This window comes from Vanacampus margaritifer, chromosome 13, assembly GCF_051991255.1.
Source record: "Vanacampus margaritifer isolate UIUO_Vmar chromosome 13, RoL_Vmar_1.0, whole genome shotgun sequence".
NCBI lineage: Eukaryota > Metazoa > Chordata > Actinopteri > Syngnathiformes > Syngnathidae > Vanacampus > Vanacampus margaritifer.
Window position 1 is genome coordinate 20,918,861 of NC_135444.1, and position 27,776 is coordinate 20,946,636.

General features: G+C 42.8%; 1 protein-coding gene and 1 long non-coding RNA gene across 4 annotated transcripts; one reads left to right on the plus strand and one right to left on the minus strand.

The window, feature by feature from the left end:
- Positions 1 to 40: 40 nt before the first annotated feature.
- On the plus strand, positions 41 to 26,246 carry lmo4b (LIM domain only 4b). Of its 3 annotated transcripts, none has more exons than XM_077583433.1 (5): positions 41 to 147; positions 14,752 to 15,001; positions 22,318 to 22,414; positions 23,095 to 23,250; positions 25,646 to 26,246. In XM_077583433.1, exons 1-5 carry the CDS (start codon positions 126 to 128, stop codon positions 25,652 to 25,654), a joined length of 534 nt encoding a protein of 177 aa, XP_077439559.1. In that variant the 5' UTR covers positions 41 to 125; the 3' UTR covers positions 25,655 to 26,246. The 3 variants fall into 3 exon arrangements, with proteins under 3 accessions (XP_077439559.1, XP_077439558.1, XP_077439560.1); XM_077583432.1 differs by lacking the exon at positions 41 to 147 and adding an exon at positions 11,585 to 11,725; XM_077583434.1 differs by lacking the exon at positions 41 to 147 and adding an exon at positions 12,488 to 12,637.
- On the minus strand, positions 12,074 to 16,527 carry LOC144062258 (uncharacterized). Its single transcript, XR_013296366.1, has 2 exons — positions 12,888 to 16,527; positions 12,074 to 12,518 (listed from the first exon to the last, which is right to left on the minus strand). It is a non-coding gene; the product is annotated as an uncharacterized LOC144062258 (long non-coding RNA).
- Positions 26,247 to 27,776: the final 1,530 nt, after the last annotated feature.

A 27,776-nucleotide genomic window follows, 5' to 3' on the forward strand; every position in this document is an offset into this window, starting at 1 on the left:
GCCGGGCTTTACGTTGGTAAATCTGGTGTCTGATTGACAGATTGAGCCGCCCGACCGTCCGTGACTGTCAGGGCAAGCGTCCTCCCAACCCGCCGCCGTCCCGCCACGCCACTTCGACAAGATTGATGAAGCCACACTTGTCTGCAGGTAGTTAGCCTTCATGCTCGGGGATGCGTCCGCAATTGCTTGTTGCTTTTGACGATATGCAAGATGACGCACAACTGGACACATTTTGTGATATATATATATATATATATATATATATATATATATATATATAAAATCAGTGCTTCCCTTTCAAAATTATTATTAATAATAATAATAATAATAATAATAATAATATTTTCTCATCACCAATCCACCCCTTTTTTTTTTTAAAAAAGTGCCTTTTATTTTGAAAATCACTTGATACAAAGTCTAGAAACAGCGCTGAACTGTTGCAAACGTTCTACTTGTCAAAAATGTTCAAGTAACTTTGATGTGAAACCAAAATGTTTTATTTGTACATGATAATCTAACGTAAAAATTAAATGACCACTCGTATGTTTTAATGATAAAATTAATGATTTTATTTTTTTTACTTAAAAAAAAAATCAAGTAAATTAATACTTGAATTTTTTTTTATCATAATAAAGTTGTATTTGCAACAAAAAAAAGTCAGGACTTGAAAATAATCATAATGTTACAAGTAACAAGTCCTAATTTTACAATAGGAAGAATAAAGCAAAAATTTTATAATTTAAAATAATAAGAAAAGCGGAAAGTTGTATTTTTACAACAACGTTTTTAATGACAAAGTTGTAATATTGCAGTTCCGAGAAAAAAGGAAAAATTAAAGAATAAAGTAAAAATTTAACTACAAAACAAAACAAAACTACAATAACAAAAAAAAAAAGTTTAATTAGTGAAAGAAAAAAGTCAGCAATTTACAACAATAACGTCAAAATATTACGAGTCATAATTTTATGAGAAGACTTTTTTTAAACATATTTACAATAATTTTTTTAAAGACCATAAAATAGCGACATTTTATAAAGTTGCAGTTTTATGAGGAAAAAAGTGGCAATATGAATCTATGAAGTAATAATTTAATGGCAAAAGAGTTGAAATAAATTACAAGAGAAAAAGTCGTAATTTCAAGAGACTAAAGTAAATATTGCAAGAAAAATATTGTTTTTACAAGAGTTTTTGTCAATGGAGTCAAGAAAAGTAATAATTTAGTGAATGATTACAAAAAATTTAATTTTCAAATTTGTTTATTGACAAGTTGTAAAAACTTCAATACCACTTGACATCAATAGTCATAATATTACTTTTTAACTTTTTGCTCCCCCATCGCGGGTCCGAACGTCAACATCAACGGGGAGCGTCGGGGCCCATCTGTGTTTTCTCGGACCGCCCGTGCGACACGGTTTTCGGGGGGGATCACACGAAGGGGCGACGGCCTGGAGGTGCAGAGGAAATGAAAGGAGGGCTTGTCTTTACTTTGGCTCCAAGGTTGTTTTCGAGGTCGGGGGGGGGGGGGGGGGGGCGAGGGGGATACGGAATCAAGGTGCCGCCAACAGCGCGTTCACTTTGGCCGCTAATTGTGTCGTCCACAGCACATCTCCGCAGGATTTGGCGTTTTTTTTTTTTCTGACCACCACCTCCGATATCGCCATCACCAAATCAAAATCCATTTACAATTGTGCGTAGTACGTTTTGCAGGTTTGCCGACGTTTTTGTAAATTGAGGCAATTTTGAGTCTCAGTCGAATGCAACGTACGCGTTTTTGCTCACGTTAAAGATATCGTACGCGTTTTCCTAAACATCAGAGACAGACACGTTTTCCATCCTAAGTCGGTTCTCAGGAGGCCTTCTTCTAGGTCCCTATAGGGGGCGCCCTCGCAATGCTCACTCCAGATTTCTTTAATTCTCTCCAAAAAAAAAAAAAGAGGACGTGAGTACAACAAAGGAGGAGAGCAAAGCGTAATCGTCTCTGTGTTTGGCTGTGGGGCTCTTTACAGCCATTCTAATTAAGGCCATCCAGAAACAAAAGGATCTGGATTGAGGCACTTTCTCATCAGAGTCTCTCCATGAGACTCTTTTGTCATGAACACACAGCCAATTACAAAGCTCCACAATGGGCGAGCAGGGTGGCGGCGTGTGTTTGTGTGTATGCGTGTAGTGGCGGTGGTAGGGGGGCTGCTGAGGAGAGCCCCCCCCCCGTCAAGACTGTGCATGGATCCAAAACCTCCCCAAAAAAACTCAAGTGACTTTGCAGTAAACAGTGAAAACTGCCCCAAAACATGCACGCGAGCTTCATCAGACTCGGAATTGTCTTTGATGTTTATGACAACAGGGAAGAATTAGGTTCATTGAAGACTCTTAAAATGGTTTGGTATTTACAAAAACACGTATATGTTCTTCCAAGACTCGAAATGATCTTTGATGTTTTCAAAACCGTATTTTAGGTTCGTAGGTGACCGGAAATCGTCTTTAATGTTAGAAAGACATTGTGTCTAAAATTGGCTCATGTTTCTCTTCTTCTGCGCCTTGAAATAGTCTTTGAGGTTGTCTATGATTTTTTTGCAAATGACTCATTTTTATGAATTAAAATTGTCTTTGATGTTTTCACAAATTTGTGATGATCAGTAACTCAAAATGATCTTAGATCGTTGTAAAAAAACAAAAAAACATTAGGTTTGTTTTGGTATTTGATGTTCACGCCAACATACCAAATGGACGCCCATTAATTTTTTTTATTGATAACACACAAGACAGGTTCATCAGCAACTCCAAATGATTTGATATTTCTGAAAACGACCTAAAATCTGACTCAGAATGGTCTTTGATGATGAAGAATTGCATGTGAACTTTGTCGCAGACTGTCTTTGATGTTAACGCCAACACATCTGACTATCAAAACTCTTGAAAACTCAAACTTGTCTTTGGTCACGCCAACATGTTGGGCACTCAAAATTGTCTTTGATGTTTGTTGATTTTTTTTTTTTTTTTTTTTTTACACACCAAAAAATCATAGCCGAGATTCATCATCAAAAATATTTGTTGACGAAAAACGCGTATATTAGGTTCATCAAATTCAAAATGGTCTTTGTGGGTTATGAAAACATCAGACCCGAAAAGCTGGAAATTGCATTTAATATTTATAAAAGTACTTACATTAGGTTCATTGAGGACTGTCTGTGATGTTTACACACATTAGGGCTATGTTTATGAAAACATGTTAAAAACTTTATGGCGTAGCATGAAATAAGATTAAGTAAAGGGTCAAAAGAAACATTTTTAAAAATTATAGTCCGTCTGTGCGTGGCCAAAAATCGCCATGAAGATTCTGAACGTACGTACGGTAGCAGAATGCGTTTTGCTGTTTAGGAAATTATTATTGTATGTTATTTATGAAAATATGTCCGGTATAATTCCAAGTAGTAAAACGACAACACTTAGCATTTCAACATAAATCAAGCGTTGGAGTTTGGTCTCGGAGCTGGCAGGCCAGCAGCCAATCAGACGCCATCGTGAAAAGGAGAAGGTGGCGAAACGCTCTTAACGGGGCGACGAGGTTCTGTCAAAAACAGCGCAGCGTAATCACTTGACACCGATGGCCCCTAAGAGTAATAATCTACCTGCAGACTTTTTACACACAAGTCAATCAGCAAGCCAACATGGCGGCGGTGGGGCGGCGCTGTATGAGGGTGATGGGGGTAATCAGGCGGAGGGGCGGGGGGTCCGGGATCTTCTCGGTGGGAAGTTCCCGCAAACAGAGCGCACCCACTTTTTCCAACTCCATTTGTCTTGTTAATGCTTCCCTCTGATTACCTGATTGCGCTGGATGACTGTGGAGAAATGTGATTGCGTCAAATTATACACGGCAAACTTTTGATTGGGGATCTGGCGAGCGAACCGCCATCGACGCCATTGACGGCCTTTGTCAAATTTGGTTTCAAATCAGCTAAGTGTCATGTCCTGTAATTGTAATCACGACTTAATTTTTACCCTTTTTTCTTTTCTTTTTTTTTTTCTTTTAGTTACATTCGCCTTCAGCTGCACGGAATTCTATATCGTCTCACTCTAACTTTTTCAAATGCTTTTTTTGAATCGCATGAAAAGTTTTTATAAAAATTGACTTTAGGTTAATTAAGAGGTTCTTTTTTTACTGTCAGAGTTTTTACAAAATAAAACAATGAACCTAACATAATGTGTTTTAGACATTGTCTTCAATTGTTTACAAAATGTTCTGAAGGTTGTCGATGTAGAATCTCAATTTTGTCATGATGGAACGTGAGTGGATAAGGGTGGCTGGGGGGGCGGGGCCATTGGTTGCCATGACAGGACGGGACGAGAATAGACTGGTCTCCGTGACTGGAATGAGCGTGACGTGACAGTATCTGATTTGACTCTACGTGGAGTGGCTATGACTTTGCTGAAGCTACGGCTTCTTGGCGAGGACGACTTGGCTGTGACGAGGACGACTTGGCTGTGGCGAGGACGACTTGGCTGTGACGAGGACGACTTGGCTGCGACGAGGACGACTTGGCTTCTTGGCGAGGACGACTTGGCTTCTTGGCGAGGACGACTTGGCTGTGACGAGGATGACTTGGCTGCGGCGAGGACGACTTGGCTTCTTGGCGAGGACGACTTGGCTTCTTGGCGAGGACGACTTGGCTTCTTGGCGAGGACGACTTGGCTGTGACGAGGATGACTTGGCTGCGGCGAGGACGACTTGGCTTCTTGGCGAGGACGACTTGGCTTCTTGGCGAGGACGACTTGGCTTCTTGGCGAGGACGACTTGGCTGTGACGAGGATGACTTGGCTGCGGCGAGGACGACTTGGCTTCTTGGCGAGGACGACTTGGCTTCTTGGCGAGGACGACTTGGCTTCTTGGCGAGGACGACTTGGCTGTGACGAGGACGACTTGGCTGTGGCGAGGACGACTTGGCTGTGACAAGGACGACTTGGCTGTGGCGAGGACGACTTGGCTGTGACGAGGACGACTTGGCTTCTTGGCGAGGACGACTTGGCTGTGACGAGGACGACTTGGCTGTGACGTGGACGACTTGGCTTCTTGGCGAGGACGACTTGGCTGTGACGAGGACGACTTGGCTGTGGTGAGGACGACTTGGCTGTGGCGATGACTTGACACACGTACTGCAACACATAACAGACATTGCGCCCACACCGACTGGACAAACACAACAGACTAAACACAGACACTAATGAGACACACCTGCGGGAAGGGAAGACACACACAGGTGGACGTGGTTAGACATAACGAGACAAGGGAAGCCAGGAACGCAAGACAAAAAACACAAATAACAAACAAAAGCCCAACTCCCACAGATCCGAAACAAGACAAATTCACAGTGAACCTAACGTTGACATTTTAGTGCCGATATTTTATAGTTATGTGCTTTTTGTAAAAACATCAAAGGCAATATATTGTCTTCATGAACCTCACGTTCGTTTTTAAGACAACCGTCAATTTAATCTGATGTAAGTTTCCGTAAAAACATCGCATATTGTCATCTTACAAAGCCAAACGATGTCTCTTGGTCATTGATGCTAAATATTTCCCGCCTTCACGCAAATGAGACATTCAAGGTGAATAAGTATTGCGGTGTTCTTTTTTTTCCCTCCCACTGACGTCGTTGAACGATTGAAGTTAAAAAAAATAAAAAAAAGTCCGGCATTTGCAAATCCATACTCCGGCGCAGTCCTCATTAATTAACTGGCTATTGATTAGTGACCTTGCCACTTGCACTTATTTCCATTTGGCACATTGGCTTACAGTGGGCCGTCGCTCTTATCTCCCCAAACGCTCGCTTTCATTAAAACAGCCATTAAGTTGCGGCCGTGGATTATGGATTTCTGCCGACGGCCGGCTCGGGAGCGTCTCTCCGTTCTCAGGCTGGAGATGGTTTATATGAGCTAAGTGCTAACGTGGTGGAAACCTTGAATGAGGACGCTACAGATGTGATGAACGCAAATGTGAGGCGTCGCCGTTTGTGCGTGGATGAGCCGCCGCCGTGCGTAAGAGGAATAAAAAGAATGATAAGATGTCATCCACAGTCAAATAAATCCATCACGACTGTGATTCGGTTGTAGGCCATCACAGCCGCGAAGATGTACAGTACAATATCGCAACCTCGAGTGTAATATAGCTGTTACGCAACAGTTCAACATGCGCCATTTATTAACTCATTCACTGCCATTGACGACTATACAGGAGACGTAAAAAAATTCATGTGAACTATTTCTTAGTTTAAAAAAAATATATATATTTTTTTATGAAAACCTAGAATTTTTTTATTGTACATTTATAACAGAAATAAAATTATCATGCGATTAATTACGATTAAACGATATTTTTATTTTTTAAATTAAGCCTTTTTAATTGTAATTAATCACATGATTTCACTAGTTAACTAAAGATGAATAACAAATTTTATATCGGTTCTAAATTTACAATATTTTTTTCTAGGTTTTCATACTCTTGTTAGCAAAAGTGGATTTTTTTTAACTAATAGAAAAAGTTCAAATGAATTTTTGACGTCTATAGCCGTCAATGGCAGTGAATGGGTCAATTAACAGTAATAATTAACAACAAATGATCACGTTTGTCTATATAATCAGTTATTCGGCTCACCCGCATTTAGCATTATCGCTAGCCAGTTGATGTGTCTGTCTGACATGTTGCGTTCTGCCATTTTGTCATATTATTAGCTACCTTTCCAATAGCAAGCTAGCCAGCTAGCTCGTTTAGCCTCCTTTCTGACAGTCGTCAAAACAATAAACACACAATTAACCATGAACTAAATAACACAAAGTGGTATTTCCAAACATTTTCCTCACCAGTTTACTTGCATTTGATCCCCCCTCTGCGACCTCTGACCCTTAATGGAAGCCAAAAATAAAGAATTTGAATACCAACAGTAAACATTTGGTGTCTCTATTAAAGAGGAGCTACAATACAATAAACATACTTAAGACATTTTTTTGCCATGGAAAAATAAATCCTCCTTCTTATACCATGTTACAGAAAATTGCTTATATGCAAGTTTTTCCATAAATAACAGAAGATAGGTTCCTAAAACAAAATCCACTAATAGCCAAACCGCGACTATGCCACTATTTAATAATAGTGGAAATAGTTGTATTTTTTATGGGAATTATGCAAATATGTTACAAGGAAAAATGTATAATTTTTAAGACAAAATGTGTATTTTTAGAAAAAAAAATAAGACTATATTAAGAGGAAAAATGTGGTATTTTTTTTTAATTACAAGAAAAAAATAATAAATGTGTGATTATTGAGAGAATTTTATTTTTGTTATCAAAATATAAGAAAGTTCAAATTAAAAAAAATAAGTTCTAATATTACTCGACAAAAACAAGACATGCAAGACAATTTAAATTTTATGAGAATAAAGTCAAACTGTTACAAGAGTGTGTGTGTGTGTGTGTGTGTGTGTGTGTGTGTGTGTACTTTCCTTCACACTGAAATGTGCTTGTGAAAGCACAAGAATAGCTTTTGATTCATTTATGCAAGATATTTGATAAAAGCACAAATACCTGGAGCTCGGGTTGTTTATTAATGCGAGACTTAGATGGGCCTCCTTCAGGATGGAATAAACCAAAAGAACGTTTCATGTGGGGGGGGGGGGGTGTGCAAAGACTAACACAGATGTCCAAATAATGTGTCAAGCATTCATTTTGACAAGATTAGTCTTCCCCCACCACGTTCCCACACACGTCTTCATAAATTGATTTTCTCAGCCTGAAAGACAAATTAAATTGAAATACAACACAAAGAACAAGAATGTGCGTAAGACCCCCCCCCCCTCCTCCTCTCTGATTCCTTCTTCATTTTTTTGGTCAATTTCCCATCTAAAGTGATCCCAAGTGTTCGGAGTTAAATTAAGATGTGCGGCAATGATAAAGAGTTAAAAGTAGTGGTCGCCATAGTGACGCCATGCTGATTGCATTCTAATCCCACAGCAATCAAGTCTCAATGATGATAAGGAAGGCTGACATTTTCTCTGGCGCTCGCTTTTGTATCTTATTTCTTTGTCGGCCTGCCTGTATTGTAGTTTTAATTATTTATTTATTAGCGTCTAATCGGGACCTCGAGCGGTCGAGAATTGCGGAGAAAAATGACGCCGGGAGAAAGTGGATGAACGGGTTAGTTTAATGCTAACTGCGCTATATGAAGCTTCTCCATGCGAACCGTGACGTTTCCGCATGCTAATTACGTCATGCTAACGTTCCTCATGCTAACCAAAGCACATGTTTCTTAAGCTAACCATGGCGTATAAATCTTTTTTTTTGTTTGTTTCTGCTACGTAATAGGAAGTTTCGTAATGCTAACCACGACTTTGCTTCATGTTATGCTAACCATGTCCTTCATTCTCATGGTGGATTTTGTTACTGCTAACTTTTCTTCATTTAAAAGCTAAATCACAATTTTTCTTCATGCTAACCATGTCGTACGACGTTACTTCATGCTAACCACAAATGTTCTTGATGCTAACCACTATTTTAGAGTCAATTATCCGGTTGATTATGCCATCAAATAATTTGGATGGATTTGTTGTTTTGGCTAAGATACAAAAATGTTCCCGGCAAAAACAAAATGAGTCTGATAAATATTCTGAATGTTCTCATGTCTGTGAGTTTTAATGCATTGTATTTTACACCTTTTATTGCTGAACGGCTAAAGTTGGTGGAGTTTGGCTCTGTGCTTGAGGAAGCAGCTGTTGTAAATAAAATTTTTTTATTTTTTTTCTTTATTAAACAAGCAGTCATTTAGTAAAGTGAACTGGGAGACAAATGAAATATGCACTCAATTATGGCAATGCTTGTAAGGAGCTAATAAAGCCAACGTCCCGACAAGACATCACAAACCCTTAATGGATGCCAACTCATTTGCCTTGACTGATGGCTTTCCCGCGCCGCTCGCGCGGGGGCTGAATAATTATGAAATTCATCACCAGGCTTCGGGACTCGTTAAGGATTCACGAGGTTTCATTAAAGCAGCGTCGTTAGCGGCTGTTTGTGTGTTTGCACGTACGCGCATACGGGGAGTCGGGAATTGTGCGTGGAATTAATTATCCGCCGATTAAAGCGCTTAAAGGGGGGTCGCTCGCTCATTGACTGGCTGCTTTGCGTTACTTACGGGGACCTTCCGTATACTTTTGTTAGCGCTGAGGTGGGCTTGTGGCAGGCAGGCTTGGAAGACGCCACGAGGTTAACTCAAGTTTGGACAAAAACCTACTAGCTTAGTCGTCAACTTGAAAGCAGTTTAGGGGCCGCTCTTGTTTGGTATGGCAGGACACTTGAAAGTGTGTGAGAACTTTCCTTTTCTGAAAAACCATCAGCTTATCCACCCTATTTTTCCCCATCGGACCAATGCTAGAACTAGGCTTGACCCAAAAACTCAACCAGTGTTCTGTCAAACTAACTTAACCACTCCTGGTATTTCCTAAAGTCAAGGCATGAGCCGGTGTTCTTCCTTCCTAAAAACGAAGACCCGAACCAGTCTTCTTCTTCTTCTTCTTCATCCCGAGCAACGAAACAAGTCTCACAAAAGTCTTGTTACTTCCTAAAAACCAAACCAGAACCAGACGTTTTTGTCCTTAAAGTCAACACTTTAACCAGTCTTCTTTTTTTGAGAACATGACGGCTGGATTTAGGGTAAGAAGAAGACTAGCTTAGCCTCGGTTCTAGTCTGGTTCAGTAAGAAAACGTGTTGGTTTGAGAAAATGGGTTGAAAATCAGACTGGCTCAGGCGCTTGATCGAACCCGGGTTCAAGTGTTAGATTTGGGAAGAAGACCGGTGGAGGTGGTTTTCTTTTAGGTGTCACTTCTGGCCTGCTTCTCGGAAGAAGACAAGTTCATGCTTTGTTTTCACTTGACTGGAAAAAAAAAAAAAAAAAAAAGTCCAAAAGTGAGTCCCGCCTGTAGGAAAAGTTATCCGGGGACTTTGAAAGTGGCAGGTGGGTTTTACATGACAAAACATGTTCATTATGAGATGCCCCCGGCCTCATTGGAAAGACATCAGATGTATAAAGACAATCTTTTCTTCCACTTTAATTGTTTTATTATTCCTGGAGCTCTGAGGAGCCGCCGCTGCGCCGAGCTGATTTCCCCTTTGGCAAGCAGGCGGCGCGAGCCCACTTTTGCTCCGGAGCTCTCTTGACAATCTCATCAGGCGAAACAAAAACACGGCAGAAAGATGGTGCGGAATATCTTTTCCAGCGTGCCATGTTGATTAATTGATTTCAATGATTAAAACAGAGGGAAATGACGAGATGAGTGTGAAAAGAGGAAGGCCGCTCGCAGGGAAAAAGCTTTGTTTTTCTTCCCGGCTTGTTTTAATGAGCTTCTCATAACAGAGCAGAGTGGAATTACTCTGAGTGGTCTTCTTTTTCTTTTTAACTAAATAATTACGGCACGTCGCTGCGAGGGTGGGAGGACGAGGAGGGGGGGTGAATGCGGCGGGGTCAGGGAGATCTGTCTGGAGAAGGTTGAGCATTCTCTCTCTGAAAAAGTCATCATCTATTTGTTTTCTTCACGAAAACCAGCACCTGGACAAGAGTTTTTGGTCCCAAAATGGCCGTCTGAACCAGTCTTTCACCCCAAAAAAAAAAAAAAAACGCCTCAACCAACGTTCATATTTCCTCAAAACAACGCTTTGATGAAATTTGTCTTTTCCAGCTTCTGTTGGCATCACGGCCAAACACAGTTTTGCTCGTTGCATATATTTGATGCTAAGCTAAAAATTGCCGTTAGCATGCAGACAGAGGGCAGATGCGACGTACAAAAAAAATGTCTTGTATATCTCAAGCTTTTTGGACATCTGTAAGGAAACAAGACTGTTAAGTATTCAACAGCGCAACGGTGAAAATCTCACTTTGTTGACGTTAGCATTTAAAATGAACGAAGGGAGGAGGAGGAGGTTGAAACTGTTGTTTGGTCAGACCTGATTGAAGCCGGAACAGAACACAAGTGCAGTGTGAAGCTAACCCATCGCCATGAAAATTCTCTTCCCCCCCCCCCCCCCGGCAGGACAAGCGTCTTCATTACGAAGCGCGGCGGTTTCTTTTCACCGGGGTGAGATCAGCCCTGTGGGGAGCATCCAAACATCTGAGGCCGGCTCCACCATATTGTTTGCTGGTGCCTTTTAATCTGTTTCTTAGTGCAGCTGCTTGGGGGGGGGGGGGGCATGGGACTCAAAGATCCCAACGGAGAAAGGAGATGATCAATTTTGTGATGGTGGGAATGCCGTCCCACCACGCAGACGCTTCCCCAATGTCTCCTTCCAAAAGCTGAATCAATTATCTTCTTCCCTAAAAACTTTTTCCCCCCGAACCCTGAATCAGTCGACTTCCCAAAAAACGTTTGTATTATACAAAAAAATACAAACTTCAAAACACTCCTGCACCTCTTGTGTCTTTAGACGAAATTGTCATAGTCCTTTTATTGGCCACCTGCTGTTCCACTCGCTGCCTGTTGGTGGTCTCTAGGTACATGAAGTTGTGGTCAGGAAGGGGGAGAGAAGAAGAGCTGTATGCGTCCTCCACATTGGCATACAAGAGACACTTGTGATAATGGATGGATTTTGTTTGGAGATGTTTGTAAGAGTGACAAACATAATTGAAGACTCCACTGATCAGTATGAGGGCGGCAGGATGCTGTAAACTAGTTTTCTTCTTTGGTTGTCTTGGTAAGTTTGTAGTAATGTATTTTTGTTATTGTTTTCCTGTAAAAAAAAAAAGTCTTAACTCTCTTTTAAACCAACGAGTGACACTGCAGTGATCCCAGCTAAATGTGGGGTCTTAGCTTGAACCCAATCCTCCAGGGGTCTTTAATGAGGTCACAAATGACAGCCGAGCGCCTCGCTGCAATTACCCTCTGTGCCAGACGATGGCGCCACTCTACGTAAATAAGAATACACGTTGATGCGTGCCAGGACTTGGCACGCTGCAGCCTTCTGGAATGTCAAGTAATTAAAGTCAGGCGTGAGGTTACGTTTCCATTGAGAATGCAAATATGGAGAAGAAAATAAAAGACGAGAGTTTAATATGGATTTTAATCAAATATGCATTAGCAACAATATTAACAATAGTGATACAGTTCAGTGTGTGCAAGCTTTTGGCGCTCTCATGAGCGCCTCTCTCTCCGTTCTCTCTCGCTCCCTCGTTTTGATTGGCTGGATGTCGCTAATCCCCTCCCTCCATTCCCATCATCTTGGTCTCGATTGGCTGCCGCGTCATGTGTCGTCACGCAGGCAGAAGTCATTTCTACACTCCAGGCGCTCGTTTCCTTGTCAGAGACACGAAGAACGCGAGCCGCAGGAGCTCCGGACTGGAGAGAAACATCCGAGGCATCCTCCGCACTTCGCAAGCCGTCAAAGGCGCGCTCCGTGAGGACCTTACGGCGATGCGGCAGAGCGCCGAGCTCCTTTTCGCCATGGACCCCGCGTGTTCCCACCACAACCGAACGCCGAGGCAGTAAAACTGTGGAAATACGATCAAAAACTTGTTTTTTTCTTTTTCCTTTTTTTTTCTTTTATTAATCTACAAGCACTTTTTGGACCGTTTCTCTCGTTCGTTCCCGTCGCAACACTTCAAACTAGGTGAGTTTTATTTTATTTTTGTTGAATTTGAGAAAGTTTGAACGTGGTTGACAGCATTTTTGTTTTTGGGTGGGGGGGGGGGGGGTAACTTTTTGTATTTGAAAGTATGCTAGCTGACGTTTGCTAGCATGACGTTTTTTTGTTTTGTTTTTCGTTCAAACGTACAAAAACGACCCACTTCTTGTGATGCGTTTGACTGTGGGCCGATCTTATCGCTTGCTCTCTTCAAATTGGCCGGCCGTGTAATTACCTGAGTGAAGTTAAAAGCTCCACTCGGCTCCGCCGTCGTCCTCTGCGTGAAACTTGACGATGGCTGCGTGTTGTTTACTCGGGGAGTCACTTTCTGGTCGCCTTCTTCACCCTCCTCTTCCTCAGATGTAATCAGCTCTAAAGGTAGGCTGTCTGCTTTGTCCCTAAGAGCCATCGCTAATGGCTTAGTGAATGGACCCCCCCCCCCCCATCCTCTTTCCCAGACCCAATTAGCCTACCTGCCTTTAGCAAAAGATTTGGCTGCCTCGCTAAATCGGATGGGATTACATTTTGAAATGACATTTAATGGATCCTCGACGTAAAAACGCTTGGCTGAAAGTTATCGAAGACGTCATTTTGGAAGAGTGATGAAGGATGTCAAGCTGAAAGAAGGTCCGAAATGACAAATCCCTCCCTCTAATAAATGCCGCACTTTTCCCAGGAGTTGAAAAACAATAATGACAGAACGAGTCTTGTTTTCTGTTTTTCCTCCAAATAGAAGCTTCAGTTTTCCCTAGCAGGAAACAAAACCTAAGGTGAAGGATGGCGAGTCGTGGTACATTTTGGGGATTAACGATATGATGAAGAAGGGACGATAAATTGTTCTGGCATCTTTAGCAAAAATGAACGTTCTTATGGTCGCTCCACAATGTGGGTACATCCATCTTAATGCTCTAGGGAGCTCCACCCAGTCTGTCTTGTTTTGATTTAGCTCTCTAAAGTAGTCCCTTTTTGCTTCCCTCTCTAACATGTGGTCACTCCACAATATTGTGTATGTGCACGTTTATGTTCAAGGGAGCTACGCTTCTCATGTGTCCCATCCATTCTGCTTTAGTTATTTTTTGCCAAATTTGTTCCTTTTTCCCAGACTCTGACACACGGGTGCAGTTATCCACACATCTTGATTTATTTATTTTTTGCTTTGTTTCTTGCAAATATTTTAAATGTTTTACTCTTTTCTAGTAGATTCCATACACATGGCCACTCCACAATGTTGTGTGCATGCATGTTAATGTTCCAAAAGTGGCATGACTCATCATTCGTTCAACATTTAAAAAAAAAATATAAAAAAAAAGATCATTTTTATCCACTAGACTCAGACATGTAATTGTTCCACAATGTTGTGCATCAATGTTTATCTTCCAGTGACTTATTAGTTCTACCCTGATTGCTTTGATTCTTGATGTTTCTCTTTATTTTTCCCAATTTCTAGTAGACTTTGACATTTGGTCGCTCCACTCCATTTTGGTCGTTCTACTCAGTTTGCCTTGCTTCTTGACAATGTTCACATCTTGTTATATCACTTTTTTCTCCCAAATAGTTTCTTTTTTCCAATAGACTCTTAGCTGTGTTTGCTCCACAATGTTGAGTGCATAATGTGTATGTTCCAGGCAGCTACAGTATGCGATGCATTTCAGTAAGCCCGATTTGACTCGCTTCTGGACGTTTTTCTTCATTTTTCCAAAATATGCTCACATTTTGGGAGCACACTCTTGTTATGATGCTGCTCCACAATGTTTATTTTCATGTTTTGGCTGATGAGATACCCGACTTAGTAGTCTTGCATAGTTATCCTCACGTGTTGTTTCTTTCATTCATTAGGCACTTGAAATGTGGTCGCTCCACAGTGTTGTGTATGTCCAGGTTTATGTTCCTATTAGCTGCTGTATGTGAATTGATAGCCACCATGTTTTTTGCCAATATGCATCAAGGCCATCTTGAGTGACAATTAGTGTTTCACTAGACGCTGACATTGTGCCCCACGATGTTGTGTGCGCCCATGTTTAATGTCTGTTGAGTCCTCTCAAATGATGTATCAATTGGCAGAGCTGATTATGAATGCCGTATGTTTTGTCTTTTCCTAGGAACGATGGTGAACCCGGGAGGAAACGGCCAGCAGCAGCCGCCACCGTCGATGTCCTCCGGCCCGCTGCCGTGGAAGCGTTGCGCCGGCTGCGGTGGGAAAATCGCCGACCGCTTCCTCTTGTACGCCATGGACGGCTACTGGCACAGTCGCTGCCTCAAGTGCTCGTGCTGCCAGGCGCAGCTGGGCGATATCGGCACATCGTGCTACACCAAGAGCGGCATGATCCTCTGCCGGAACGACTACATCAGGTAAGAAAACGCACAGAAATCCCGCAAAATTGAGCTGAAAGAAAACATCCGGCATACTTGACTGATGTGCGGCCGCTCCACAATGTTGTGATGTTGCTAACTCCAACAGCAGCCTGTAGACAATCTCACAGATAAGTAAATTTAAGCGCTAAGCATATTTAGCAACTCAGAGAGATTCCGTCGAGTGTGATGTGTGGTCGCTCCACAGTGTTAGGTGTGTCTGTGCTTATGTCCGATGGCTAACCAAATCAGCAGCACCCCGTTGGGGCGTGTAAACAGTATTGGGCGAAACTGGGAAAGCGTCATGCGCAATGTTCAGTGATCCATTCAACTCTGACATGAGCCTTTATACCTAATTGATGTTGCTAACCAAAACAGCAGCGCCCATCGCAACACTTGCCAGCTTGAAGTTGCTCTTGGTTCAGATAAAGGCCTTCACCTTCTTCAAAACGATCAATAGAATTGTTTAGCTCCCTAACAAACGTTTTTCGAGGCTGACAGAAGTGTGCATCAAATCGTGACACATTCGAGACAAACCGTCGTTAGTTTGTATTTCAGTTTTCAAAATTTCATTCCTGGTGTTGAGGCGGTAGCACCGGATTCCTGCAAGGTAACTAACTTTATTCCCTCCGAGCTAAAATAAGAGTCCAATAAATCATGCTGATATCAAATTTGAAAGTGAGGGAGACAACAGAGTGTGTTTTGTCTTGATACGCATCTTCTTGCACGGACACGAGACAAATTACAAGCTGACGATAATGTTTGGATTATTTCGACACGTTTGGCTTTGCGGCACAACACCAAATTTGTCTTCGGGGATAACGCGTATGTTTGACTTTTCATTTCATTTGGTTTGCCACCTGCATAGATAGGACATTAAAGAGGTGAACGCTGAACCCACCCCAGCCTGATCGCTAACCAAAACAGCAGCACTGTAAACAGTCTCGGACTAAGTAAAGGGAATGAGTCTAACCACAGACATTATTTAACATTTTCTTGCATTATGTTAGCAACCAATTTGCATTTTGGTAGTGCGATCACTCCACAGTGTTGTGTGTGTTGCTAACCAAAACAGCAGCACCAGTCGGCCATATGATTTCTAGCGCGGACTTTTGAACAGCGTGCATTGCTGCGATGTAAGACGATCTTGCAGGACGTAAGCGGCAGTTAGCATTGGAACATCGGGCCGCTCCGCAGTGTTGTGTGCAAACGTGCTTGTGTTTCATGGCCACAATTTAGACTTTTGTCAAAATTCACACTTTTGAGGCCCCTCCCACCCCCCGTGTCTGGGAATCCCCGCCTACGTACGCGAGGTGTGACGAAGCGGCACCCCAAGTGGAGTCAACGGGGACACTTGATTGATAATTTGACGGCGTTAAAGTAAGCAGCGGGCGCGTTTTCGACACACCTTTGCACCCGTAGCCGCGCCGAACGAAAGCTAAACGCATGCGATGGAAGCGCGAGATCTCCGAGGAGATCAAGCAGGCATCCGACAGTGAGTCTACACAATTAAATGCTTTAATTATAGCCGCACCCCCCCCCCCCCTCCATTTCCTTTTAGTCCTGATGGGTTTTATCTAATGAGATCTGCTCCCTGGCTTGTATCCGCTCGCGCGCTGCCTGACGCGTCCGAAATGAATGAGAGGCGCGCCGGCAAACAAAACATTTAATTAAGCAAATTGGCTTTTGAGAGGGAGCAGCAGAGAAAGGCAGATAGTGAGGACGGATTATTGCCAAGGCCATTTGATGCTTCTTCTTCTTTTTTTTCTTTTCCCAAACACTCCTCACTCCCTCATCTTAAAGGGGCAGTCGTGTTTCTTTTCTACTACTCGCTTGGGTTCGAAGCGGCATCAACTGCGTTGCGTTGAAAGAGGACCTTTGCAGTGATATAAAGTAGCAAAGGATCAAAGTATCGCTGTTTCAGTATCAGTTTTTCAGGATGAAGTATCAATATTTCAGTATCAATTTCTCATCAACGGAATATCAGTATTGATTTATCAGTTTGTCGATATCAAATAATCGGTATCTCAGGATCTGCTTTTCAATATCAAAGCACCAGCGTCAGTATTCGGATTGATATTTCTGGATCAAAGTATCGATAGTTACGTTTGGAAGAATCAATCATGGTATTTCAGTATCCATTTTTCACTGTCAAATATCATTATTTCACCATCAAACTATTGATATTTAGGTACTGTAGGAGCAATATTTCAGTATCACACAGTTATTTCATGCTAAAAAAAAAATTGTTGGGTGTGCGTCCCTCCAATAAAAGATGATTCGATGCTTATCGCGATACATGGGGTGCGATATGATTCAATGACGGTCCAATTTGAATAATTTTGTTAGATTCAGTGGGATTAATATTAGGGATAGACAAATTATCGGCGCATCTTTAAAATCAAATCAAATTTTCCGATTCAAATCTGTTTTCGTCACACCCTTAATATTTTGGTATTAAATTTATCCATATTTCATCATCAAAAGATCACTATTTCAATCTGTTTGACAGTATCAACTATCAAGGAATCGCTAATTCATCATCAAAGTATTACAATATCAAAAGATTATTTCAGAAATTAAATGATCAACACTTCAGCATCAATGGATCGATACTTAAAAATTGATGCTGAAATATCAAAGATGTGAAGTTTCAGTGTGGTGGAACGATGGATTTCTTCTAGCCAGTTAATGAGGTGAACTAGTCATGCTCGATGCTAACGTTAGCGCTAGCATATGTGCTGATAACAAAATGTTTCAAGTGAAATGTGTTCAAATCCGTCTTGAAGCCCATCAACAGCCACCGCAATCCAATTTTGGGGAATGGTGACGTCTTCTGTCTCCGAGGGAATTAATTTGCTCCAGCATTCGGGGGAGAAATGCCCCCCCCCCCCCCCCCCACACACCCAACCTCCCCCACCACTTAATTGAATAAGCCGAGGTAATTAAATGGCACTTTTCCAATGGAACGTGCAAGGTAAATCTAATAGTTGGTTATTTAATATGACTCTGAAGGCTGCCTGCTCCAGCGCCATGACAGCGACGGCACGACGTGAACTATTAGAGCCCGGCGAGCGCGGGATCTCGGCGAATTAATTAAATGGCCGTGCAATTTAGCGGCAGCGTTTATCTTGATTTGTCATAACGGAATTAATTCCGAGGGCCTTGCACTCGCTCGGTGGGGGCCCGATCTGTTACTCTGAATTAACCGCGTGTAATTTGGCCGTCCGCCGCCACCGTCCTCCCCGAAACACGTGCACAACACACATCCCACCCCCCGCGCGCACTACCCCCGCCCACCCCCTCCCCTTCTCCCCCCACTCTAATGCACCTTCTGCCATTATGCAAAGCCGCGCTTCAGTTTCAATATGGCCTCATGCTTTTAAGGTGCTTTGGCCGCTGATGCACACAAGCCTTTTTAATGGACTGCGTGTGAGGGGTGTGTGTGTGTGCGCGTGTGTGTGCGTGTAATTTTACCCCACTCAAAGGCAGCACTGAATGAGCCCGGCGTTTACCTGACAGCCGCACTGTTGACAGACTGCTCGCCGTGTTTTCTTCTTTTCATTTAATCCTCACATCAGTCAAGATCATGTTTTTAGTTGGGGGGGTTGGGGGGTGCTCTAGGGGGGAATAAGGAGCCCAAACAGATGCGTCGCCGCAATTAAAGGGTCCCTGGACGTTAATTACGTGGTCCCGGCGTTGGCGTGTCACGCGGGGCGCTGGAGTTCAGTAGCACTCGAGGCCATTAGAGCCCGACTTCAAATATGGATGACCGCTTAATTGTGCACACAAGACTCTTAGGCTGGATTTACACTCAACTTGCCCACTTGCAATTCAGGCTGGATTTACACTACGTTGGTTCGGACCACATGTTTTTGGGCCGGGTTCGATATGCGTCATAACAGCGTTTAAAAAACCCAAAAAAAAACAGAGAAATGCTGGTCAGATCCACGTTAGGCCTTGATTATGTGTGGACGAAAATCTGATATGGCTGCAATTTAACAAGCCTGATATCATCAAATATTAATTTGTAATATTGCGAGATTTGTGAGAAAGAAGAAGTTCCCACACTCTGCAAAACAGCTCCGCTTTCTGTACTGTGTTCTAGAACTCATTCTGCCAATGATAAAAAGTCCATCACTTGAGTGCTTCACTGCCTCTAAGCACATGTTTATTAAACAGCTTTTGTGATTTGCAAACACGTTAAAGCGTTATTAGATCTTAGAAAATAAAATTCGGACAAAGAAAGTGCATGGTGCCCCCCAGGCTCAGCGTGAGGTCTTATAAAGTTAAATGAAAACAAATATCTTATTAAAATTGACTTTGTTGTAAAGTTCTGGAACAAAAAGTGTCTCCTCAACACAGCTACTGTCCAACTGAGACACGAATGTCTAATCAACGCGGTTGTCTTCTCTCCTTTGCTTTCCACGGGTGTTCCGTCTTTCTTGTGTGCCGCTGCAGTCCTCGCCGTACCGGTAGGAAAGTAGTGAAACGAGCATGAGTGACTTTGCCAAAATATCCACTAATTCAGCTAACCGTAAACCCGCACGCTAATAGCCGCTAATTCGCGAGCTCCCAAATAGCCGTTCATTTGTGAGCTAGCAGTTAGCTCGCGGGCTAGCTGTAGCGAGCCCACACGCAAACGCACAAATATTTGTTAATTCGCGAGCTATAGGTTAGCTTGCGGGCTAACTGCGCACGCTAACTCCAAAATCGCTGCCAAGTCGCAAGCTAACGCATTGTAGCGGGGACAGCTTTATTTATATAGCCTATTTCATACACAAGGTAGGAAGTTTAAGCTTATTGGCTCGTTAGCGCTGCACGAGCAACCAATCACATGGTGTTGTGGGCGGGCCAATGCTGCAGGGAGTCAACAGCAACCGACTCTGAGCAGACGGAGGAGAAACGTCACGCAACCAAACACAAAAAAAAAAAAAAAATGGAATGTGATGGATAAAATGGGCACATTTTTCTGCTTAATTCATATTCCACAAGCACAATATTAATCAAAAATATTTTGGTTGGACTGACGGGGGTGCACAGAACATATTTATATCTTTTGATTTTCTAACTCGATTCCTGTCCTTTTTAACTCTTTGACTGCCAGACGTTTTCAGAAAAGGGATGCCGTGGGTGCCAGCCGATTTAAGCATTTTTGACTGATCTTTCAAGGTCCACAGAAAATTATGTGTTTGGACTATGGAAACACACATACTACCAAATGAAAGATTGGACTCTCATCTTTCATCAGAAAAAAAAGTTTGTTTCTACCTTATTCCGTTTTTCAGTAATCAACAATAGAAAATGGTTAGTTTCACCTCTGTTTAAAAAAAAAACGTCTTTTAACGTCTTTGGCACTCCTCCATAGGATTTTACTAAACGTTATATAACGTTTTTGGCGGTCAAAGAGTTAAAGTGACGATGTCCCGTGTTTTTATTTGAATGCAAGTGGCACAAAAGCACTTGAGTTGTTGTTGTTGTGGGGGGGGGGGGGGGGGGGTCTACCAGACCCGACACGTTTGCGTCACATTTGTCCCAGCGAAAGAGCCGAGCTGGCACCGTTGTCACCATCAGCTTCCAGTTAATTAGTTTGTGGAATTGAGTTTTGATGGAGCCTTTCCAAATCACTGCGAGACTAAATTCGCTGCTGTCTTATTGAAAGCAGAACCCTCGCACCCCCCAACCAACCACCAGACCCACCCCACCCCTTCTTCCATATTCTTTATACGGGTTACGGAACTTCGATTTAGCTCATTACTTTCACGTAAAAAGCCTTTCAATATGTCCGAGTTGGACAAAAAAAAATCTTCTCTGTGGTGTTTACGCCAAACAAGTTAATCTGATCCCCTCTGTCCTCCCCCGTTCTCCCACCTCACCCCCTTTTTTTTTTTTTTTTCGCCCTTCCCGTCGAAGCATGTCAGATGCCGCGCTCTTATTTGATTGCTTAGGAAAAGTGGCGTGATAGAGCAAACACCCGCTGAGATATGATGACAAATGGCTCCAGATCCCAGTAAATTACTTTCTGCTCAAATCGAAATTTCATTCAGTTTGCTGCTCGCTGAGATGAAGTAATCTAAATTGTGGACTCAGAAGGAAGATAGAAAGGAAGCCGCAGCAAGCATTTCATTATTGAGAAGGGGGGGGGGGGGGGTGTCGTGAATGGAGGGAGGGAGGGGGGCGAAAGAGATGAGTAGAAGCAAATCTAAAGTGTTGACATCGTGATTGAAAAGGTTAACCCGTGCACATGATATATCAAGCCCACTAGCTACAGCTTTCTAATGGAAACACGGCAGTGACGGAGCGCTCGAGATGCTCCTAATGGCTCCAACCGCCTGGACGGGCTGCAGACGCTGCTGCTGCGACGCATTATTAGCTCGTAGCAACAACACATTTTTATGTTACAGTGTCGTGATGATGAGAAATGGAAGCTTTCGAGTAGAAGCACCGTAGTGACAGCGCATCATTGACGTTCCTAATGCCTGCTACCGACTAGACGGGCTGCGGGCTCTCCTGTTCTGAGGCATTTTTGGCTCGAGTGGACAACACATTTTTGTGTTGGTGCCGTGATGATGAGAAATGGCAGCTTTTTAATTAGTGACAGGACATCTTCGACAATCATTATGGCCACTGCTGCCTAGACGGGCTGGAGATGCTGATGTCCGATGCAAAATTAGTAGTAAAGAACAACACATTTAAGTTCTAATGTTGGAATGATGTACACAGTGCTCCCAACATTTCTGATCAGGACAATCCAATGTCGCTGCCTCAACGGGCTGTGGATTGTCAAACTTCAGATTTTTACTTGAATGTTGTATGAATATGACATATGTTTGGCATAAAATGGTCTAGTACCAACATATACCCAACCGGACGTTGCTGCCTAGACAGGCTGCAGATGCTCATGTCCAATCCAATATTAGTAGTAAGAACGACACATTTAAGTTATAATGTTGGAATGATTGACGCGGTGCTCTCAACATTTCTGATCAGGACAACAGGGTGTCGCTGCCGAAACGGGCTGCGGATTGTCAAACCTCAGATTTTTATTGAGTTGAATGTTAATATGTAGTGATGATTTTACATATCTTGGGACTAGAATGGTCTCGTATCAACATACATGCAACCTGACATTGCTGCCTAGATGGGTTGCAGGCGTTTCTGTTTGCAGGAACATGCGTGTTTTTTTGGTTTTTTTGAGTTTTGTATTTGTTTGTAAGACACCTTTGACAGTCCACGTCACCACCTGACGGGCTGCGGACGCTCCTGCGAGTAGCTCACAAAATTAACTCCCCCCCTTCTTCTTTTTTTTCACGCAGATTATTTGGCAACAGCGGTGCATGCAGTGCGTGCGGTCAGTCCATACCCGCCAGCGAACTGGTCATGAGGGCGCAGGGCAACGTCTACCATCTCAAGGTAAACGCTTCCTATACGTTCATCGTGTTTACGTTAAATTCAATATTAGAAAAATAAACTTTACATTTAGATTTAACAAGTGCATATTTGTTTATCATTTACTTTATTTATTATGATGATTAATATTATTATTTTTACCTTATTTTGTTTGTTATTTATATATTTATGCAAGAATAAAAAAAATTCATTAATTTCATGCAATTTAAAAAGAAAAAAAAGGCTAAATTGGAATATATAGCTTCTTTCGTAGTTAAAAGTAGCCTCCCACATTGCGTACTTATTTGAACACGCTTATTAAAAAAACATTGTAAACGGATATCAACATAATATATTTAACAGACAAATCGTGCCGTAGCCGCAATATTGGCTCACTCTTATTTGTACTTCTCATCAGCCGGACCGTTCGCCAGGTCTATTAACAAAAGGTTCGGACATGTCTGTGCCAATGATGTCATCTATTAATAGTCCAAAGAGTTTGTGTAGCCGTAGAAGTCAAAACCGGTGCGTGAAGGTGACCCCGTTTAGTCGGAAACCCCTCATGAGCCTCATTAGCGGAGCCCAAATTGAAGGTCATTAGTCGGAGGTGGCCATGTTTCTTTTTTTTTGTTTTTTTGTTTTTGCTCCAAGGCATCAAGACCCCCCTTTTTTTTTTTTTTCTTCTTCCAATGTGTTCTCTCCAGTGTTTCACGTGCTCCACCTGCCGGAACCGCCTGGTCCCGGGCGACCGCTTCCACTACGTCAACGGCAGCCTGTTCTGCGAGCACGACCGACCCACGGCGCTCATCAACGGCCATTTGAGCTCGCTGCAGACCAACCCGCTACTGCCGGACCAGAAGGTGAGACCCTCGCGCCCGCCCGCTTTCAAAGGACACCTTGTCAACTGACGGTGGCTGAGTCACATTTTTGTTTATTTATAGACTTGTGAACTGTAGTCGGCCATTTTGCTCATTCACATACAACGGAAAGTTAGAAAGAAAGAAAAAAGATGGCGGACGTGTCTATCATAACGGGACGCGCGGAAAAAGTCACTAAAACCCCGTGTATGATATTGAACAGGAAGTCGGCCATTTTGGTTTGAAGAGGCCATTTCACGCTTTGTTGCATCGAGACGGAGGCCAGTTTCTCCGACTAACACAAATTTTGGTGGAATTGTCCATAACAAGACATGAAAAGGTCTGATGGACCCATGCCTGAAATTGAACAGGAAGTTGGCGATTTTGGTTTGGCGCTGCCATTTTGCACTGTCCCAAAAACGTACAAATACGTTCTATTTTAATTATTGCCATGGTCTCAAAAAAATGTATTTATACTGTTTTTTTTTTTGGTGTTAGCCCATACAGAAGGCTTTTGATGCAGCCTCTGACCTGAAGAGGTCACTTAAAGCAATGGTAGTTATTACAAAAACGACTAGCAGGTGACAGCAGAGTATAAGAGATCAACCAGGGCCATGTTGTAAAAAGCTCTTTTGCCCACTGTTTTTAAACAGATTTTTGAATAATGATGAAACTTAGCTATATTGCAATGCTAATTGTTGCAAAACAGATATAAATATATATATTTTCCTTATGAAAGAAGAGACTCTAATCTTTCTTTTGGTAGGTTTCATGTTTTTATGGCAATAGAACACAATATTCTGGGGGCCTTGCAAAATCAGGCAAAATCCAGTAAAAAGGGAGCGAAGGGGGTTGCGTCAGTGCAAATGGCTGGGAGTGAATGAGTTAAGGGGGGGAGAACAGCCCCTGCCACCATTTTCTCCAATCAACATAAAACTGTAGACGTGTTTCGTAAAAGGACAGACAAAAAAAATTCAAACCTGGACAGGAAGTTGGAGATTTTCAGGCAAATTCCAGGCTGTTAAAGTTTGATTTGAATGTTGAGGATTTGCAATGAAACCCTCAACAGGTCATTTCTTGAATTTCTGTACTGTGGCGGATGAATGACGCGTTAACGAGCGTCTTTTAGCATTTTTCACCTCGGCTACGATCCATAGCCCCGGGGGGGTGGGGGGGGGGGGGGGGGGCGTGTCGTGATCTGCACATTTGAAAGCAAAACAGAAGCCTAATCATACGCGAAGGACGCACTTGCTTCCTCGTTACGCCTGCAGCAGATGTAATCACGTCGGCCAGGAAGAGAAATTGCATTGTGGTTTCACCTTGAGTGCTTCGCGGCGGCGGCGCGCCTCTAAATCCTTGCCGACGCGCCGGCCTTTTCAGGGGCCCGCCGATTGAAAGCGCGCCGGAGCTTAATTGCGGACGTCTGTTTAAGTCGAGGTAAACAGCAGGGCCTCGTTGCTTATTGATGCGCTCAGCATCCATTGTAGTGAAATGCGCTGCATTATTGATGCTAAAGTGCATTGTGGTGGCGGATATCGGCCGCGCTGCTTTAATTATAGAACGCAGACACATACAATTATTAAATAAACACAATGATCACAACATCTTCCATCCCGACTGGTCGGAAGGAGGAGTTCCGCTGAGGGAATCGTGGGAAAGAAAGAAATGATGCCAAGCTAGGTGGCTAATGCTACCTGTGGATGGATGTCGTCTAGCTAGCGAACGGTGTTTCTTGCTAACAGTAAGAGTGTGTCGAACAATGGCGCACGCAAAAGAGAATGGTGCTGTGGTTGCGCTAGCTAGCTAATGCCAACTGTTATTGTGTGGCTAAAGCTAACTGTATGTAAAACAGGTGAATTGTAGCCATGCTATGTGGCTATTTGGGCAAAGCTAACTGAAAAAAGGTGCGCTGTGGTTGTGCTAGCTGGATAACACTAATGTCATGTCATGTCATGTGTGCTGTGTAAGGCTTAGGCTAATGCGGTCTCTAAAATGTGTGTTGTGATTTTGCTAGTTGACGAAAGCTAACCTTATCTGTGTATGTTAAAAAAAAATGTTGGCTAACTGTAATGCTAAAATCGCATGTAAAAAAAAAAAAGAGAGGTGTTGAAATGATCATAGCTGGCGAGGCACATCAAATAAACTGTGGTCGTTGTAAAGCTAACAGAGCGTGCGTGTCAAATCGAGGGAGATGCTCCGTTGTATTTGCCATGGGAAAAAAACGTGACAATGTCTATCAAATATGTACTGTGGCATGCACGCTAATGCTAAGAGAGTATGTAAGACAAGAGGTTTCCTTCTGTTGAGCTAGCTTGCTGTTGCTAAATATGTACGTTATGCCAAATCATTCAGAATAAAAAAAAAAACTTGACCGAGTCCTCTCTTCTCCTTTTTTCAGGTGTGTTAAACAGACGCCACGCGGGAAAGCAGGGACGTGTGCCTTCATTTTAGCCCCCCCTCCACTCATCCTCACCACAGACATTTTGTGGACCTTTTTTCCCACCCCCCAAAACTCTCCCCAAACCTGGACGGGATACTTGCACTTAACGAGGCGGGACACCGAAACAAAAAGACTCTCCAGGAAGAGATTGTGACTTTTTTTCCTAAATTTCGACGGCGTCATGTTTTCTATTGAAGCAACATGATATCATTTTGATGTTGTGGCGGGATTGATTTTTTTTGTTTTTTTCTCCTTAGCTGGCGTGTCAAAACAATGGCCACACACACACACACACACACACACACACACACACACACACACACACACACAATTGGTGTATTTGTATGTACAGTATGCATGTTAATGTTGTCGTCCCAACACTCTCCTCCCTTTCGCACCTGAAAAAAACTGAACTAAAGCTCCTTGTCAGTCATTCAGTGGTGTAAAGTCTCCCGACATTTAAATGCCCGACAAAAGAGATGAATTTATTTGTGATACTTTCCGAGACATTTGCTCCACTATGGTGTATTTAATTAATAAAAAAAAAATATTGACGGTTTACTGTATTTGAGATGGTTTTGTTGCTCGCTCCAGCCAAGCCCCTCACACAACTTTCACTATCCCATGCAAGAAATTGAACAGGAAGGCGGCCATTTTGCCCGGAAGCAGCAGTTTTCGGGAAAATTCCAGGCTTACTACTACTGGGGAACGTGTCCAAATGAGCCACAATCCAAAACAAGGACGTTTGAAAATCCAACAAAGTCAATTCTGAAGAATTTTACCCTATGTCCAAAGATGGGCTTTAAAAGTTGAACCCATTCTGGTCATTTCCAAAGGCATGTACTTTTGACGACCGAAGTTTGTGCAATCGAGCCCTGACCAGAATCAAGTTTACAAGAAGACAGTGATGCTAAATTGCTAAGGATTTTAGCCTATTTGCCTAAAATTATTCTTCCATTTTGATTTGAAGACATTTTAGGTGAATTCCAGGGCTTGGAAATTTGATTTATTATTATTTTTTTTACTGTAATTCAACAAAAGCTGTCTGCCAAATCTAATATTAAAAATAATAATCTACAACGGCAACCCCTTTGGAAACAGACCGTGAATGAAGGGTAAAACACAATTTAAACTAAATAGCTTTCTTCATTCATAAATATTCAACATAACTTCACGTAACATGCGTGACAGTATGCCGCTATCCACCTGCATGAAATTATACGCTAAACTCCTGAATTGTATGGAATGCTTATGACATAAGATAAAAACAATAAATGAAGCAAAATCGCAAGAAGGTAAGTTTGAAATGAATTTTGAGGACCAAAATAAAAAGCAATTTATCACTATCCGCCATTTTGGTTGTTTACTTTCGCCTCGAACGCTTTCAGGTCGGAACTGGGGAAAAAACGACTTGTATGTCTGATTTCCGACCATCCTCGAATGCAGCATCAAGACTACGTCAAAAGCATGTGGGCCCCACCCCCGCCTCCTTCATCCAATCACGTTCAGAGACCTTCACGGCCTCGCAGAAAGTTGGAACTTGGAACACCAATACCGGTAGCACAACTGCAGGGTCAACTTGTTAATTGCGCAAAAAAATGTCAACCAGCTGTTTCGCCCTTGAAAATGAGCCTCACTATGTTGCACCGAATTCCCACAGCACTCGAACTCGGATCGGAACCAAGTTCGCTATTGACGATTCACTATTACGGAGGCGGTCCGTGCCCGCCGGCCACTTTTGCGGCTCCATCTTAACGACGGCGGTGAAGACGGATAAACACGCATGGCCTCTTTGCGCTCTTGGCCATTCATCACCCGGTCCGGCCGACACAAATGGAGGAAAATGTCCCTTTGAAAATTCAATTAGAGCGAGAGGGACGTGTCTCTCTCTCTCTCGCTCGTCCGCACTCTCACTTGGCAGCCGCAAATTGAACGTCCTATTTGCACAACAAATTGCTGTTTGAAGTCCTCGCAGGACCTAATGGGTCTGAAGGAGGAGCACCCGCGCTAATGGGCCTGACGCTTATCTGCCGCTCGCACGGGACGAGACCTCCATGTGAAGTGTGCCGCCGCCGCCGCTTGACACCGC